At 39.0% G+C, this 14168-nt stretch overlaps 1 protein-coding gene across 1 annotated transcript in view; it reads left to right on the forward strand.

The window, feature by feature from the left end:
- RTEL1 (regulator of telomere elongation helicase 1) overlaps positions 1–14168 on the forward strand; it is a 43915-nt gene that overhangs the window by 2535 nt on the left and 27212 nt on the right. The window contains exons 4-16 of the mRNA XM_066561446.1: positions 608–689; positions 1276–1336; positions 1572–1647; positions 1816–1900; positions 3001–3066; positions 4506–4659; positions 4983–5021; positions 5656–5734; positions 6378–6475; positions 7005–7060; positions 9609–9686; positions 10514–10595; positions 13835–13967. Coding sequence (XP_066417543.1) covers positions 608–689; positions 1276–1336; positions 1572–1647; positions 1816–1900; positions 3001–3066; positions 4506–4659; positions 4983–5021; positions 5656–5734; positions 6378–6475; positions 7005–7060; positions 9609–9686; positions 10514–10595; positions 13835–13967 — 1089 coding nt within the window. The remainder of the gene's footprint in view (positions 1–607; positions 690–1275; positions 1337–1571; positions 1648–1815; positions 1901–3000; positions 3067–4505; positions 4660–4982; positions 5022–5655; positions 5735–6377; positions 6476–7004; positions 7061–9608; positions 9687–10513; positions 10596–13834; positions 13968–14168) is intronic.

Here is a 14168-nt window from a genome sequence, read left to right on the forward strand (position 1 = left end):
TTAAGGCAGTGAGAAGCCATTACCCAGTTGAACTCCTTAAGCTGATGTAAATCTATTAAGAACTTCTGTTATACCAGTGCCTGTCACAGTTTTCAGCTGTTCACATGCCAGTGTGTGGCTGAGCTCTTTGGACAGGCATGGTCATTTGTTTATGTAGCTCTTGGAAAGATACAACCTTATTCTAAGCAAAAAAGCCCAAACCATGGTGAATGTTTGTAGTGAACCAATTCTGTCCTAACCTTGCTCTGAACATCACAACCAGCTGGGAAAAGCTTGTAATGGATGACAGGCCCCAGCTGCCTGGGCTGAGCTGTCATAACAGAACCTAGATTTTGTGGTGGATGGTGTAAATTGCTGCTTGTGACTTCTTGCTGTGAACTGCTGCTGCTTATTAACACCCACTGCTGCCAGCAGAGATGCAGTGCCTCCAAGTCCAGTAACACACACAGCAGTTACAGACAGACTAATTGACTTGTTCTGGCTCTGACCCTTGCTTTGGGCTCATCTGTTTCTCCTGATCTTTCACTTTTGAGATATTGAATCTAAGCTTGTACAACTCTGTTCTCTCTTGCCTTCCTTATTTTTAATGTCAGTTTTGTGTATCCAGGCCAAAGGTTTGTGTGCTGGGGTCCAGGGAGCAGCTCTGCATCAACCCTGAAGTGAAGCGACAGGAGAGCAACCACATGCAGGTGAGATCAGAGCCTGGAGAGGATGTTCAGGGAGAACATGGAGGCTTTTGTGTCATTTCTGTGCCATTCTTCACCCTTACATTGTTTAGCTACAAGAGGCTGCAGGGAAACACAGTAGTTGTAAATGTGTTTTTAGGAATGTTTAGCTTCCAGTTTTGTGAGTGCAAAATGTAATTCTGAGTCTCTGGTGACATTTTCTATTCAAAGAAAGATGTCACTGTGTAGAACATGACAGTTAATAATTTGTAGTTTCTGATCTGCTATTTATGAGTTTGTCAAGAGCAATAATAATTTCAAAACATTGCTTCAGTTATTGATTTAGCTGTTATTTTTACAATATCAAAGATTACTGTTTTGAAAAGTATTAATGGTAAAATATAACACATTTTTCTCTGAGCATGTGAGTGTTCTGTGCTGCAAAAAAAGAGCCTAACTTGGAAGGTGAGCAGGACATGTGGTTTTAAAGCTGAAGAACTTTGATTAGCATTTATTCATTAGCTGGGGTTAGAACTGATTCACTCCTTAACATGCTTTCAGTACCTGACAAGCTGTGCTACTCTGGGCTGAAATAGTCTTTGTTTTACAGATCTACATGTGCAGAATGAAAGTGATGGCTCGTGCTTGTCATTTCTATAACAATGTGGAAGGTGAGTGTGGCTCACCTTCACTTCCCCTGGATGCAAAGCCCTGGTTTTTGGAGAGGGAGGGATTTGCTAGGCAGGTGGAGAGGTTTGGAAGAGTTGGCAAAATCCACCTGTGTTTTTCTCTGTTACTGTCTTTCAAGAGTGAAATATCAGTGGGTGAGTTTGATGATCAGGGTAACAACAAATCTTTGTGTGATGCCTTCACCTAAGCTGGTGGTTTTAATGTCATCTTTTACAGAAAAGAGTACAGAGAAAGAAGTGATTGAATCAATCATGGATATTGAAGACTTGGTTAAAAATGGAAACAAACACAGGTGAGTGGTCCCCTCAGACCTTTCTCCCCCTGACTTGTGAAAATAATGAAAATTGTTTCTCTGTTCACTTTTATTAATCCATTTGTGTATCAGAGTGCATGAATGTTGAATGCCCTCTTAATATTTCTGCAAGCATTATAGTCTGTACTGTTTTCTTTTTTTAAACAGAGCTTGTCCTTATTATCTCTCTCGAAGCCTGAAGCAGCAAGCAGACATTATTTTTATGCCTTACAACTATTTACTAGACTCAAAGGTAACATGTAACTTTGATTTTAAATACAGTTTTCTTCTGTTTGTTTTATGTTGGCTTTTCGTGGATAAACAGTGAAGAGTGATGCCTGGCAAGTGGATGCATTATGTATGATTCAAAACTGACCAAACCCCAGTTCAGTTCAGGACCATAGAGGATGCCATTTGGGAGTTTTCTCTGTAATTTCTTTCCCATGATTAAAAAAAAAAAATTGAGAATTTTCTATATTTGTAGAATTAGCTTTGCAGAATGTGGTGCCATTTTTAGGTGATATTCACCTCCTGGACACAAATCTTCAGTCTCACACTGCAGTATTTTTGCATACAGTCTGAGGTGTTTTTGTTTCTGCAGCTGTTGCATGATTTTCAGAATAATGAAGTTTTCAGTAGAAACTGGACATTTCTCTTGGAAATAATTTCTGGTTTTGTGTACAAACAGTTGTAATAAGCTGTTTGTATTTTATGGATAAGAAGTGAAACCTTTGAAAACTCTGTTGAGGAAACAAATGTGCTGACATCTTCATGCAACTTGGAGAGATTAATGAATTATAGTAAAAGCCAGATTGTACCCCACTGCTGCAGGAGGACTGAAAGTTTAATAAATTAAAAAACAAATTTAAAAGATCCCTTAAGCCCTATCAGCAGAGAAGCCTGGAGGAGGTGTGTCCAGAATATCCACTTGCAAAGGCAGCACAAGCATCAAATTGTAAACACAAGGCAAATCCTCTGCTTTACACCCCACTTCTCCCAGATCTCTATTGCCAAAAATGACGCAAAGTGACTCAAATTAATAGGTAAACTTTCTTAAATTAGGTAAACTAATCCCAATATGGCACACCTGTTTTTTTTTTCCTTTATTACAAATTGTAACTTCTCTAAACATTTACATGATACATTTTAGCACCTTCATTTCCAGAGAAAATGATTCTGTGGTTTCTGTAGCAGGCACAGCCATTACTTGCTGTTTTCTCAAAGGAAAAAACCAACCCAACATAAAAATACATGAAAACCCAAAAGCATCTCATCATCCACTTTCTCAGCCAATCAGATCCATATTTCTCAGTGGCCTTTTTGTCCATTTCCTTGTTCTGATTTTGTCTTTAGAGCAGGAAATCACACAACTTGGACCTGAAGGGGACTGTGGTGATACTCGATGAAGCTCACAATGTGGTGAGTTGTTCTGGTCCGTTACCATTTTCAATCTGCACCCAAAGAGTAAAACAAACAGCCTGTAAAATCTGTACTCAGGTGTATGTTGCTAATACTCATTATCATGAACATTTCTTGTTTCTGTGACAGTTAAACTTCTGTAGTTGAGTTAACAGTCCTTTGACACTGCTGATTTTTTTACGAGGTGATGATTTCTTTCTAAAGGGTACATCTCCAGATTTATGAGGTGTTTCTTTTCTTGAAGACTTTTAAGAAAACACTGTGTAAGAAATGATGGAAGACCCACTCTTGAAGCTCAGCTGCATCAGCTCTGCCAAGTGCAGTAGATTGCAAACAGGCCTCTTGTAATATTTCCAAGTCCTCACTCATAGAGGAAAACAAGAAAAAATAATTAATGCTGCTGTAGTTCTTCCTTTTTGCTGGCTTGAAGCTGCATCTCTTTTCCTAAATAATGAAATGCAAAGGAACATTTGAAATATGTCCCTTTCTCTGCCACACGAAGCCACAGTCTCCCAGTGGGATTTCTGCTGAACAGCTGTGGTTTGTTGTGTGAGTGCCTGGTGTCCTTTCAATAAACAGCCACCCATGTCTGCTCTGCTTCACTAGAGAGCCTTGCATTGCTGCATCCAGGGTTTGCTCCTTTCCTCAGAACATGTCCTTCTGTTGAAAAAATGTGTGGAAATCCTGTCACAGTTGTTTGGGGTTTGGATTTGTTTTTCCCTTTGTAGTGTGCAGGAAGTACTAATTGATGCCTGCATGCAGAAATTAGCCAGAACAGCTTCTCATTTTGCAATAGTTATCTGATGGTGCTGTCTCTTCCAGATTAATATGTGGAAATTTAGGGATTATCCTGAAATAAAATTAATTTCTTTCTGATTAGATTGTTTACACATGCAGCTTGCTCAGCACTTATTTTCTTTATAACTTATTTCTTTATAGCTATTACAGTCAAATATTTGTGTAGGTTAGACCTTATTATTTATCATCAATCATCAGGGGAAAATTCTTTTTGTGAAAGAAAATTTCTTGTAAAGCAATATGTGATTTAATTTTCAAAGTCAGAGAAAGTTTGGTCAAACTTACTAATCCTGAGTGTTTAAACCATTACTATGTTTTAAAAAGAAAGTAGAGAAACAGCTTTTTTGAAGAACAAACCAACTGTCTAAGTAAAAGAATTTCCTGCTTGAACATCAGACAATTACTGTCTGTACTCTCTAGAATGTTGATAATGTGGAAGAGGCAAAATTAGTTCTGCATTTCAGAAAGAATGTTTTTTACGAATAGTCCAAGTCTTCAGGTGTTTACAAAATATCCTCTGGCCTGAGCTGGAGATCAAAGATAAAATCAGACCTGGTTGTCTGGACTTCATCATGTCTGAAACTGCCTGAACAAACAGGACACAGAGTGGTCAGATATTTCTTCCATTCCTTCTATTTTAGGAGAAGTTGTGTGAAGAGTCCTCTTCTTTTGACTTGACTCCCTATGATCTGGCTTCAGCAATGGATGCAATAAATGTTGTCCTGGAGGAACAAGCCAAAGTGGTTCAACAGAATGAAATCAATGCTGAATTCAACATGGAGTTGGCCACTTCAGGTGTGTTGGCAGTGACACATCACTGTTTCTCTGGGATTATAAAGTGCCACTACCAAGAACTGGAAAACAACTTTAGGGAAATTTATGCTCCTGTTAATAAGTAAATTGTTGTTAATTAGTAATTGTTGCCAGACACTGGAAGATTTGATCAAACTAATGTGACATGAGGGGGTATGAAAGAGAACAGTGAGGGGACCACTAGAAATATCTTTCCATGTACACAATTCTAACCTTCATAGCCATAATTTCTGGAAAGGCATAAAGAAACTGGGAATGAAAAAGGGGTGAAACAACCTCTTTGAAGTCTTTACTTTTTTCAACAGGACTGAACATGGAGCTGGAAGATATAGCAAAGATCAAGAGTAAGTGTATTTTTGTGGTGTTGAAAATCGTTGTTGGAACAGTTTGAAAAGGTCAGGAATTACAAATCAAGCTCACGTAGCATTGCCGTATGTGTAACTTAAGTGTCAATGAATGTCTCAGTTATAAGTTATCTGGCTTTTCCCAAGAACTTTTTGGGATGTTTAGTTAGTTTTTTCCCAAGAAGAGAGATTTGGCAGATGAATGTGTCTTTTCCTTCATTGTTAGAAGTTCCCATGTTTTCTAACCTTATCAGTGTGCTGGAATTGCATCAGTTGCATAATTCTGCTGTCAGAACCTGAAGTTAACATCAAGAGCTTGAGATATCTCATGTATACAAAGGATTTTCAAGAACAACTTTCCCTGTCTGTGACGAGTTTAACATTTAGCTGCTGACTTCAGCTTCATTAGAAATTGAGGTCATGGAAGTTCTTGGAGTTGAATATGAATATTTAAACGTGGTATCCAGGAAATTGGTTTTGATAATTTTGGTTCGTTTACAGAGTTGAGAGAACAGCTGGGCTGCTGTCTTTTGAAGCAGCCTTTGTAATAAAGTACATTTGAAAAAGTGACTTAGATGTGTCCCAGGCATGACTTTCTGTGCACCCTAACTTTTTCCTCTTAATTTTCCTAAAGAAATTCTTCTTCAGCTTGAAAGTGCTATTGATGCAGTGGAGCTGCCAGCAAATGGTAATGGAGTCACCAAAGAGGGAAGGTAAATTTCTCCTCATTAATGTGTTTAAATGTTAAAAAGAACAGCAAATTGGACCTAGGGCAGCTGTTGGGGTCATATCTCTATTCTAGTTCCTGGGAATAGTATTTATTCAAGGTTTTCATTTTCCTGAAATCCCCTCTCTGTAGTAATCATTATTTTTGGAGGAATTCCCTTTTTTAGTGTTTCAAGAGTGGAAAATCCTCTGCTTGGGTTTCCTGAACTGGAAGAAGCTGTGCTTCTTTCAATTTTGTGTCATGATTTAAGCTGAGGTACCAGTGATGTGTCTGAGGTTACCTCTGAGCTCTGGAAGTCCATTTCTAAACTGGTGCCTGTTCTACATGGTAAAAAAAATCATGAAAATTGCATGCCAATCTGCTTCTAAATTAGTAATGGATTGTATGCTGGGGAGGAATCAGGGAAAAAGGGAATGACATGGTCTGTGTGCTTTCTGCCATGGCAGTATTGTGCACTGTCTTTATAAGCAAGTACTTAATTTTATTCTTGGAAATTTTTCATTCTCATGGAGACAGAAACATGTTTTGCTACATGATGATGAAATTGTTCTTCTGAAAGAGTAACATTATTGTGCCTATTTGGTTCTTTACAGTATTTCCCAATTCTGCTTTTTCTTTATAAATTGCAGCTACATCTTTGATCTGTTTGCAGAAGCCCAAATAACACTGCAGACCAAATCCTCCCTCTTGGAGTCACTGGAGCAGATTTTACAGTTTCTTTCAGGCCGTAAGTGCATGAACTTTTAAACTTAGGCTTTCCTCTTTAGTCTAAGAAACTGGAAATTTGTGTTGTTAAGGGAGACAATCAAGTGATAAAGCCTCTGTAAGCTAAAATCTGTCCTTAAAGACTTGTGTCTTCTTATTAAGATGTGCAGGGTCCTCTGCTGGGAAACATATTTTATATCTGTTCATGTAACTGAACTGATGCTGAGATCCACCTTGTGTCAAAACAGGAGTGTATGGGTCCATCCAGGCACATAGAGGACTTTTGCACAGACACTATTTTTCTCCAAAACCACATGGATTGTTGTGTGAAGCTTGCTGACATTTTGCTGATGGTACTTTTAGTGTCTTGAGTTCTTCCTTGGTCCTGGAGTTAAAAAACAGGAAGGTGGAGAATCATATAAAATTATTTTTCCCCCCTTGATTTAACAAGCTTTTGTTATAATGTCTGTCAGCATCTTATTCTTAAATTGCTCTTCTGTAAAGAAAATTTTTCAACTTCTGCATGTGTAGTCTTGTGTTACTTTCTCCAGGTACTGGGATATTTGTCAATACCTCTGGATTGCATAAGGTCTCAGATATTATCCAGGTAAATATTTAATGCTGCTTCTATACATAAAGAAGGATAGAAGAGTTTAAAAGATGTGTAAAGATATTGCATCGATTTTATTCTTGTTGGGATGTACACTTGTGCAATGGTGCAAGTTTATAGTCTTTTAGGAAAAAGCTGCTGCCTGATGGGATGGATTAATCTGATTTTTACCCAGGTTGTTCTTTTGTAATTCTGGGCTCCCTTTTTGGAGATGCTGGATTAAAATTTTGGCTGGGCTTAGCATCCACCAGGTGGAGCTGGGTCATTGAACTTGCTTGCAGCAGTGTTGGGGAATATGAGATCATCTCATGAAATAACAAGAGAGACTAAGGAAAAAAGCAAACAAAAGATAATTCAACAGTATTTTTTTTCATTTAGTTATTAACTTACAAGATGTCTAAAACAAAAATCTTTTCAGTTCCATAGGAACTGAATGTGACACTTGTGGGTATCCACATAATGCTGTCTGTCATCTCCCTGTTGTACACTTCCAAAACTTTGATTATGAATATCCCAAGCCCCATAAAATTCAGAGGTGCAGTGGGCCAGTTGTCTGATACATGTGTGCAAAAAGGCACCAGAGATTAACACCTTGTGTAAAACTGAAAATGAAAACTTTATTCAAACCTTGCAGACCTGTATGATAAAGACAAGTCACCTGGGTGTTTTTTGACTGGTCCTGGCAGGTTTGCAGCACTGAACTCTGAATGCATGGGTGTTTGTGGGAGTGCATTCACAGTGGCATACACAGGATTCTTTTTTTCTAGCAGTGGTTTAACAAAACCTTTGTGTGTGTTCCAGTACAGTAGTAGTGATTTATGTACACTGGTACCAAATGGTTTGTACTGGGAGAGGTTGCTGTTCTGAGGGAGGGCCAGGTGAGCCTAATTTAAATTGGTTTCTCAGGGTTTCAATGCTGAGAGATGAGAAAACTCAGAAGTAGAAACCAGGCCCCCTGATCTCAGAGGACTGGGAATAATTGTCTGTGTGTGCTCTTTTGGGTTGTGGATAGATAAAAAAGGAGATTTGACTTTGGAGGAGAAAGCTCAGATCCTTTTTCTGCTGTTGAGCACATGCATGTGGACAGTGCAAAGGATCTGCCAGGGACAGTTTGTCATCTTGAGATAGGAAGGACATGGACAGAGTTTGCTTCTTGCAGAGCCTTGAGTCTTCATTTAACACTAGCTTGTTGTAATTAATAGTAATTGTTTTTCTTCCTTTTCAAACAACACTTACCAAAATGCCTTTTGTGCGCTATATCTTTGGCTATTTTTCAGAAGTAAATATTTCCAGGAATTGTGTGGGGTTTTTTTTAATTGCTGGGGAACATCTTGTAACTAGCTGATACTCTTATGAGCGTGAGTAATTCCTATCAATGTCTGGAGAAATTTTGTTTAGGAAAAGTAACAGAGTTGTAAATATTTGAGAACCACAGCTGTTTTCACTGAAGTTGCACTGGGATGCTTTATGTTTGAAAGAGCATCGTCTGTAGTCATGAGACATCACATGCAGGAAAGGGGGGAAAAGCATAACTCTGATAGAAGCTTTTAATTTAATATATGGACAATTAGATATGATTACAACTTGATTATTTTTCTAAGCAGTGTTATTAGCAGAGGGACCACAGATGAAATTTTAAGCTGAAGGAACTCAAAAAGCTCTTCTATGCTTGTTTGTGACTGATCTCCTTAGAGTGTTTTTTTTAATCCACAGTCAGAGTCATGAACAGTGTGAATAATAACATTGTCATTTATGTAGTTTGAGTATGTTTAGATACTGACTTGAAGTTTTTGGAACAGTGAGAGCACATGTGGGGAGCAGAAATTGCCTGGACGAACCACATTTATTCAAGATTCTTTGTCTTATTTGATAACAGGAGTAAGGAAAGAAATTTAAGGTTATTGCAGCAGTAACGTTTGTGGAGACACTTCTCAGTGTGGGGATTTTACCAAAAGGATGTATGTGTATGTATGTATTAAAAATAAAGTGGCCAGCAGGACCAGGGAGGTCATTGTCCCTCTGGTCTGGGCAATGGTGAGGCTTCACCTTGAGTCCTGCGTCCAGTTCTGAGCCCCTCATGACAAGAAGGACATGGAGGGGCTAGAGCATGTCCAGGGAAGGGAACAGAGCTGGGGGAGGAGCTGGAGCACCAGGAGAGGCTGAGGGGGCTCAGCCTGGAGGAAAGGAGGCTCAGGGGGGACCTTCTCACCCTCACAAGTCCCTGACAGGAGGGAGCAGCCAGGTGGGGGTCAGGCTCTGCTCCCAGGGAACAGGGGACAGGGTGAGAGGAAATGACCTCATGCAGTGTCAGGGGAGGTTCAGGTTGGACATCAGGAAGAATTTCTACATGGAAAGGGTTGTCAGGCATTGGAAGGGCCTGCCCAGGGGGATGGTGGAGTTCCCATCCCTGGAGGTATTTGTGGAACGCCTGGATGTGGCACTCAGTGCTCAGGCCTGGGTGATCAGTCACAGCTTGGACTCAACCATCTCAGAGGTAATTTCTAACCTAAATAATTCTGTGATTCTGTTTCCCTGCATTTTGCAGACAGTGTTCAGCATGGATCCCCCAGAAGGAGTCACAACAGGGTTCCTGCCACGTCAGGCAATTTCTAAATATTATAAGGTATGGGAGCTTTTGTGTGCTGTGTTTTTCCTCACAGCATTTAATGTCTGTACTTTGTGTATCTCAGACTTGGAGGGATGTGGATAGTACAGTACATGATGTTGATTACAGGGAGGAAAAAAGAGAACACAACAAAAAAAAACCCACCAAAGGAGTGGTATTTAATTTAGATTCTGAAGAAAACCACAATTTTAAAATGAATTTGTAAATTAAATTTTGAAAGTGCAGCAAATGGAAATGTCAGAAAATTTTGAAATTAATATGAAACAATAATCAAGGTGTTCTTCCAGTACTGTATTTTTAGTTTAGCCCACTGCTAAGTAAATGCAGCAGAACCACTGAACCTCCACCCTGAAGTTGTTTTAATTTGTTTAAAGTTTGGAATTTATGGGATGTGTTGTTATGATGAATTTTAGGAACAGATCTTTTTCTAGATGTCACATTTAGACTTTATACTATTTTTGTTGCCAAATGAAGCAAATCTTTCCACCATGATAGTGTTCTACATTTAATCTGTGTGGTTTATGCTGGTGGAAATACCCAAATAATTGGGTTCTTGGTCTCTGCTTGGGTCAGCCCATGAAAAGCTGCTCCCATCATCTGATTCAAAAATGACTGGTTGGATGGTGATGCACTTTTTTGCTCATGGTTATGAAATATTGGAAGCAAAATAGAAAAGAGACAGAAAATTATATAACCTTAGTAAAACTGTAAAAGTGGCAATAATTGCATTAATTACTCTTAATGTAGGCCAGGGTTTTTTTGAGGGATGAAGTTCAAGTTCATTTCTGCAGCCATTGCTAGAAATGTTTGTTACTTTCCTTCAGGTACATATTCATGTGGATAATGGTAATCAAAAAAAGAAACAAAGGACAGATCTCTGGAACTCATCATCTTCAAAAAGACAAGGTACAGGACTGTTCTTGGGGAGGTTCATGCAAAATCTGCATTGAATACTCCTCAACTGCTCCTTTCTGATCCAAATAGAAGAAAGCAAGTGCAGCTCCATTGTGGATACAATGAGCTGGAGACAACCTTTTCACTTTTATAGTTATTTCTGAAAGGGAGGTGATAGGTGCCATCTCAAAATAAGAATTTCTTGTACCATTGTGTTTTGTGCACTGCTGGAGTTCTTTTAGGGCAATGATTCTGGTGGAAGATCATCTCCATCATGGAATTGTTGTATTGGTGTAGAGAAAATCTTCAGAGCAGCCAAGAATGGGGAATTCTCCTCCAACCCTCAGGTTGATACTGAGGTTCATGACAGGTTCTGTTCTCATACCAGCTGCATTTCTCTGGACAACTGTGTTGAGTTAAACACAGAACTGGTGTTGAATGACGCTGTAACTGCCTTTGGCAAGAAGGGGGTTCAGTTACAGTTATGATGGCAAAAATGTTTGTCAGAGGCGGTATTCTGTTCCACTCTCTGTTGAAATTATTTACATTGTGGAGGTGTTACAGTATGTTTACTCATTTTTGGAGCTCTGTAGAGAAGTTTCATGTGATGTACCACAGATCTTGTCCAGATCATGTGAATTCTTAGGCAGAAAATGCCTTGCCCAGGGGCATGTTTACCTTTTCTGGGATCACTTGCTTTGCGAAAATTCCTACTTTGAGCAACTCTCAGGGTGTGTTGTCAGTTCTTGATAGTTTCAGCTTCAGCCATACTTTCCAGTCTTCTCTCTTGTCAATCTCACCCCCACCTCTTTTGTTCCTTATGCTCTGCAGATCCCAGTATCTGGAATTACTTCAATATAACTGTTCTTCAGAACCATATATTTAGAAGAAAAGAAACTTGGCCTCTGAATCAAAGGCTTATCCTAATGCTCCTATAAAGCAGCACCAAGCTTGGCTTTGTTGGACTGCAGCATTCATTCTTTCTGATATTTTAATTTATTTTTTTAATAATTAAGTTGAAATTTTCAATTGGAGAAGGCAGATACAGATCCCTTTACCTAAGCCTTCTTAACAGAACACTCTTCAGGGACTTTTGTAAATAACTTTGTCTCATAACTATCTGCTTAATTACTCAGTTAAGTGCTCATGAGTGTGTAATTATCTGTTTCATGGAAGTCCTTCTTTTAAGGGCAAAAGTAACATTTTTCAAAGAATGAATTTTCAATAATTTACTGGGTTTGCACATAATAGCCCCTTAAATGCTGCCATTAAATTAGAGCTGTTTAATAATCTCTAAATGCTGCTTTCTGAGATATTCCTCAATTGGAGTTTTAAGATGCAGGAATAATTCTGAGTGAATTTGGTTAAAGATGGGTGCAGGAAGAGGCTAATACAAACATTTTTAGGTGAATTGCACAATTTGGAGGATTTATACACAGAAATACAAAGCAGTGAGAGAATTCTGTGATTCAGTAGATGGATTCTGATATATCTGTTTTTCAAATAAGAATAGTATTTGCAAGTACCTGTGTAACACACCTGAGTATGCTGACATTTGTGCTTTATGTAAGCCTAGCAGAGGCCAGACATGTTAAATGGAGTCTCTGGTTTCCTGTAGTGATAGAGCAAATGGTATAGAAATAATTCAAGCATTTAAGAATAGCTGTTTTCCATGGATTTTGTGGAAATTATCCACTCAAACATCATTCTCTACAAAGTAGTTGGTGAGGACAAGGGGCATAGCTTGGGGTAGCTGATGAGATTCCTGCCTGAGTCATCTGGGAACAGATGCTGTTTATGTCAACAATATTGGACTGCTGCAGTTTAACATTTGTTCTAAATCATCATGTTGTAGACTATTAGCAAGCCAATTCTCCTTGCCTTAGCTGTCCTTGTACCAGGAATGGAAAAAGAGACCAGCTTTGTTTAATGCCCAGCACTTCCTGCTGGTGAATGGGACCTTGAAAATGGATTTGTTGTTGGTAAGCTTAAAGACATAATTGCAGCACACCAGGCTAAAAATGTACAGCAGCCCCAACTTGTCCAGGAACTGGGAACTGATGCCTGGCAGTTGTGATGCTAGGTTACAAAATGTGTTTCCAGCTGAGCACTGGAGGAGCAGACATGAGGGGCTGGTGTCCTTTTCCAGGCCATCCCATATCAGCCCAGTTTGGTTTTGTGCTGGGATTTCTTGGGTTCCTGGCTGAGTGACTTTGTTCTTATCTGTAGATACTCACTGGCTTGTCCAAACTAATTTGCACCAATTGTTAGTGTGAGTCAGAAAGATAGGGAATTTGCTGAATTTTGGAATGTGAGTCTTCTAGAATTTGGGTATGGTCTGGATGGGTCTATCTGAATGACATGGAAGGGTAAAACTTTTAGCTAAATGTTCACTTGTAATTCTAAGCAGTGAGTGACTCACTGGGCAAGTCTTAATGGGGATTTCCTGAAAACAGTAGCTTTTTCTTTTGTAAATGAAGGCTTTGATTGACTTGTGTAAAATTCAAAGCAATGCACGTGATACTTAGGTGGGAGATATTTATTTTTATTACTGAAACTAATCATGAAAAGCAGAAACAGAAACTAAAGGTGACGTTTTATTTGGCTGCCCTTGTTCTTGACATGGATATTGTTTTCATTCCCTTGTGCCTGTGTCTCTGACAAGCTGATGCAGTTTTCAGCAAGCTTGAGCTGAGCAATGAAGGAAATTACTGATGTGATTTATTTCTTTTTCTTAATATTCTTTCTGTTGATGACTTAAATATTTTCAGAGTCACACACATATGTGTGTGCATATATATATATATATATATATATATATATGTATATATATGTATATATATGTATATATATGTATATATATGTATGTATATGTATCACCACATCCCACCAAAGATTTGAGCAGAAATTGAAATGTTTGGGAGTTGACTCTAGGGAAAGTGGGAAGTTTAGGTGAAAGATTTATAGCCTATATAGTTGCACTGGAAATTCCTCATAGAGAAGGGGTTCTTTTTTCAAGCCAGTGCAAGGCTGGACATACTTTTTTGTTAGATTATGAGGAAGCGGTGATATTTTCATTACAAGTCATTAAATCTGGGAAGAACCAAAGCAGGACATACCATACATCTGGAATTTTGAGTTTGGATGCTGTCTGGTTTACTCTCAGAAGTTCAGGTGCAATGTGCCATATGCTGGTCATAGTCTAGTTTTTCCACTTTGATTTCTTCATGTTTTCTCTTTATTTAATGCAGGGAAGACTTTAAGCTATTGGTGTTTCAGCCCTGGGTACAGCATGCACGAGCTCGTTCGACAGGGAGTCAGGACAATCATCCTCACCAGTGGGACACTCTCCCCCCTCTCATCATTTACAATGGAAATGCAGATGTGAGTACCTGGGTTTGGGACACTGCCATTCCTGAAAAATGCACAATCTGCTCTCGTGGATTTAGGTTTTATCTCAGGATTTTAAAGTCCTCTGTTTGCCCAGAGAAGCTGTGGCTGCCCCATCCCTGGAAGTGTCCAAGGCCAAGCTGGATGGGGCTTGGAGCAGCCTGGGATAGTGGAAGGTGTCCCTGCCCATGGCAG

This window comes from Molothrus aeneus, chromosome 17, assembly GCF_037042795.1.
Source record: "Molothrus aeneus isolate 106 chromosome 17, BPBGC_Maene_1.0, whole genome shotgun sequence".
NCBI lineage: Eukaryota > Metazoa > Chordata > Aves > Passeriformes > Icteridae > Molothrus > Molothrus aeneus.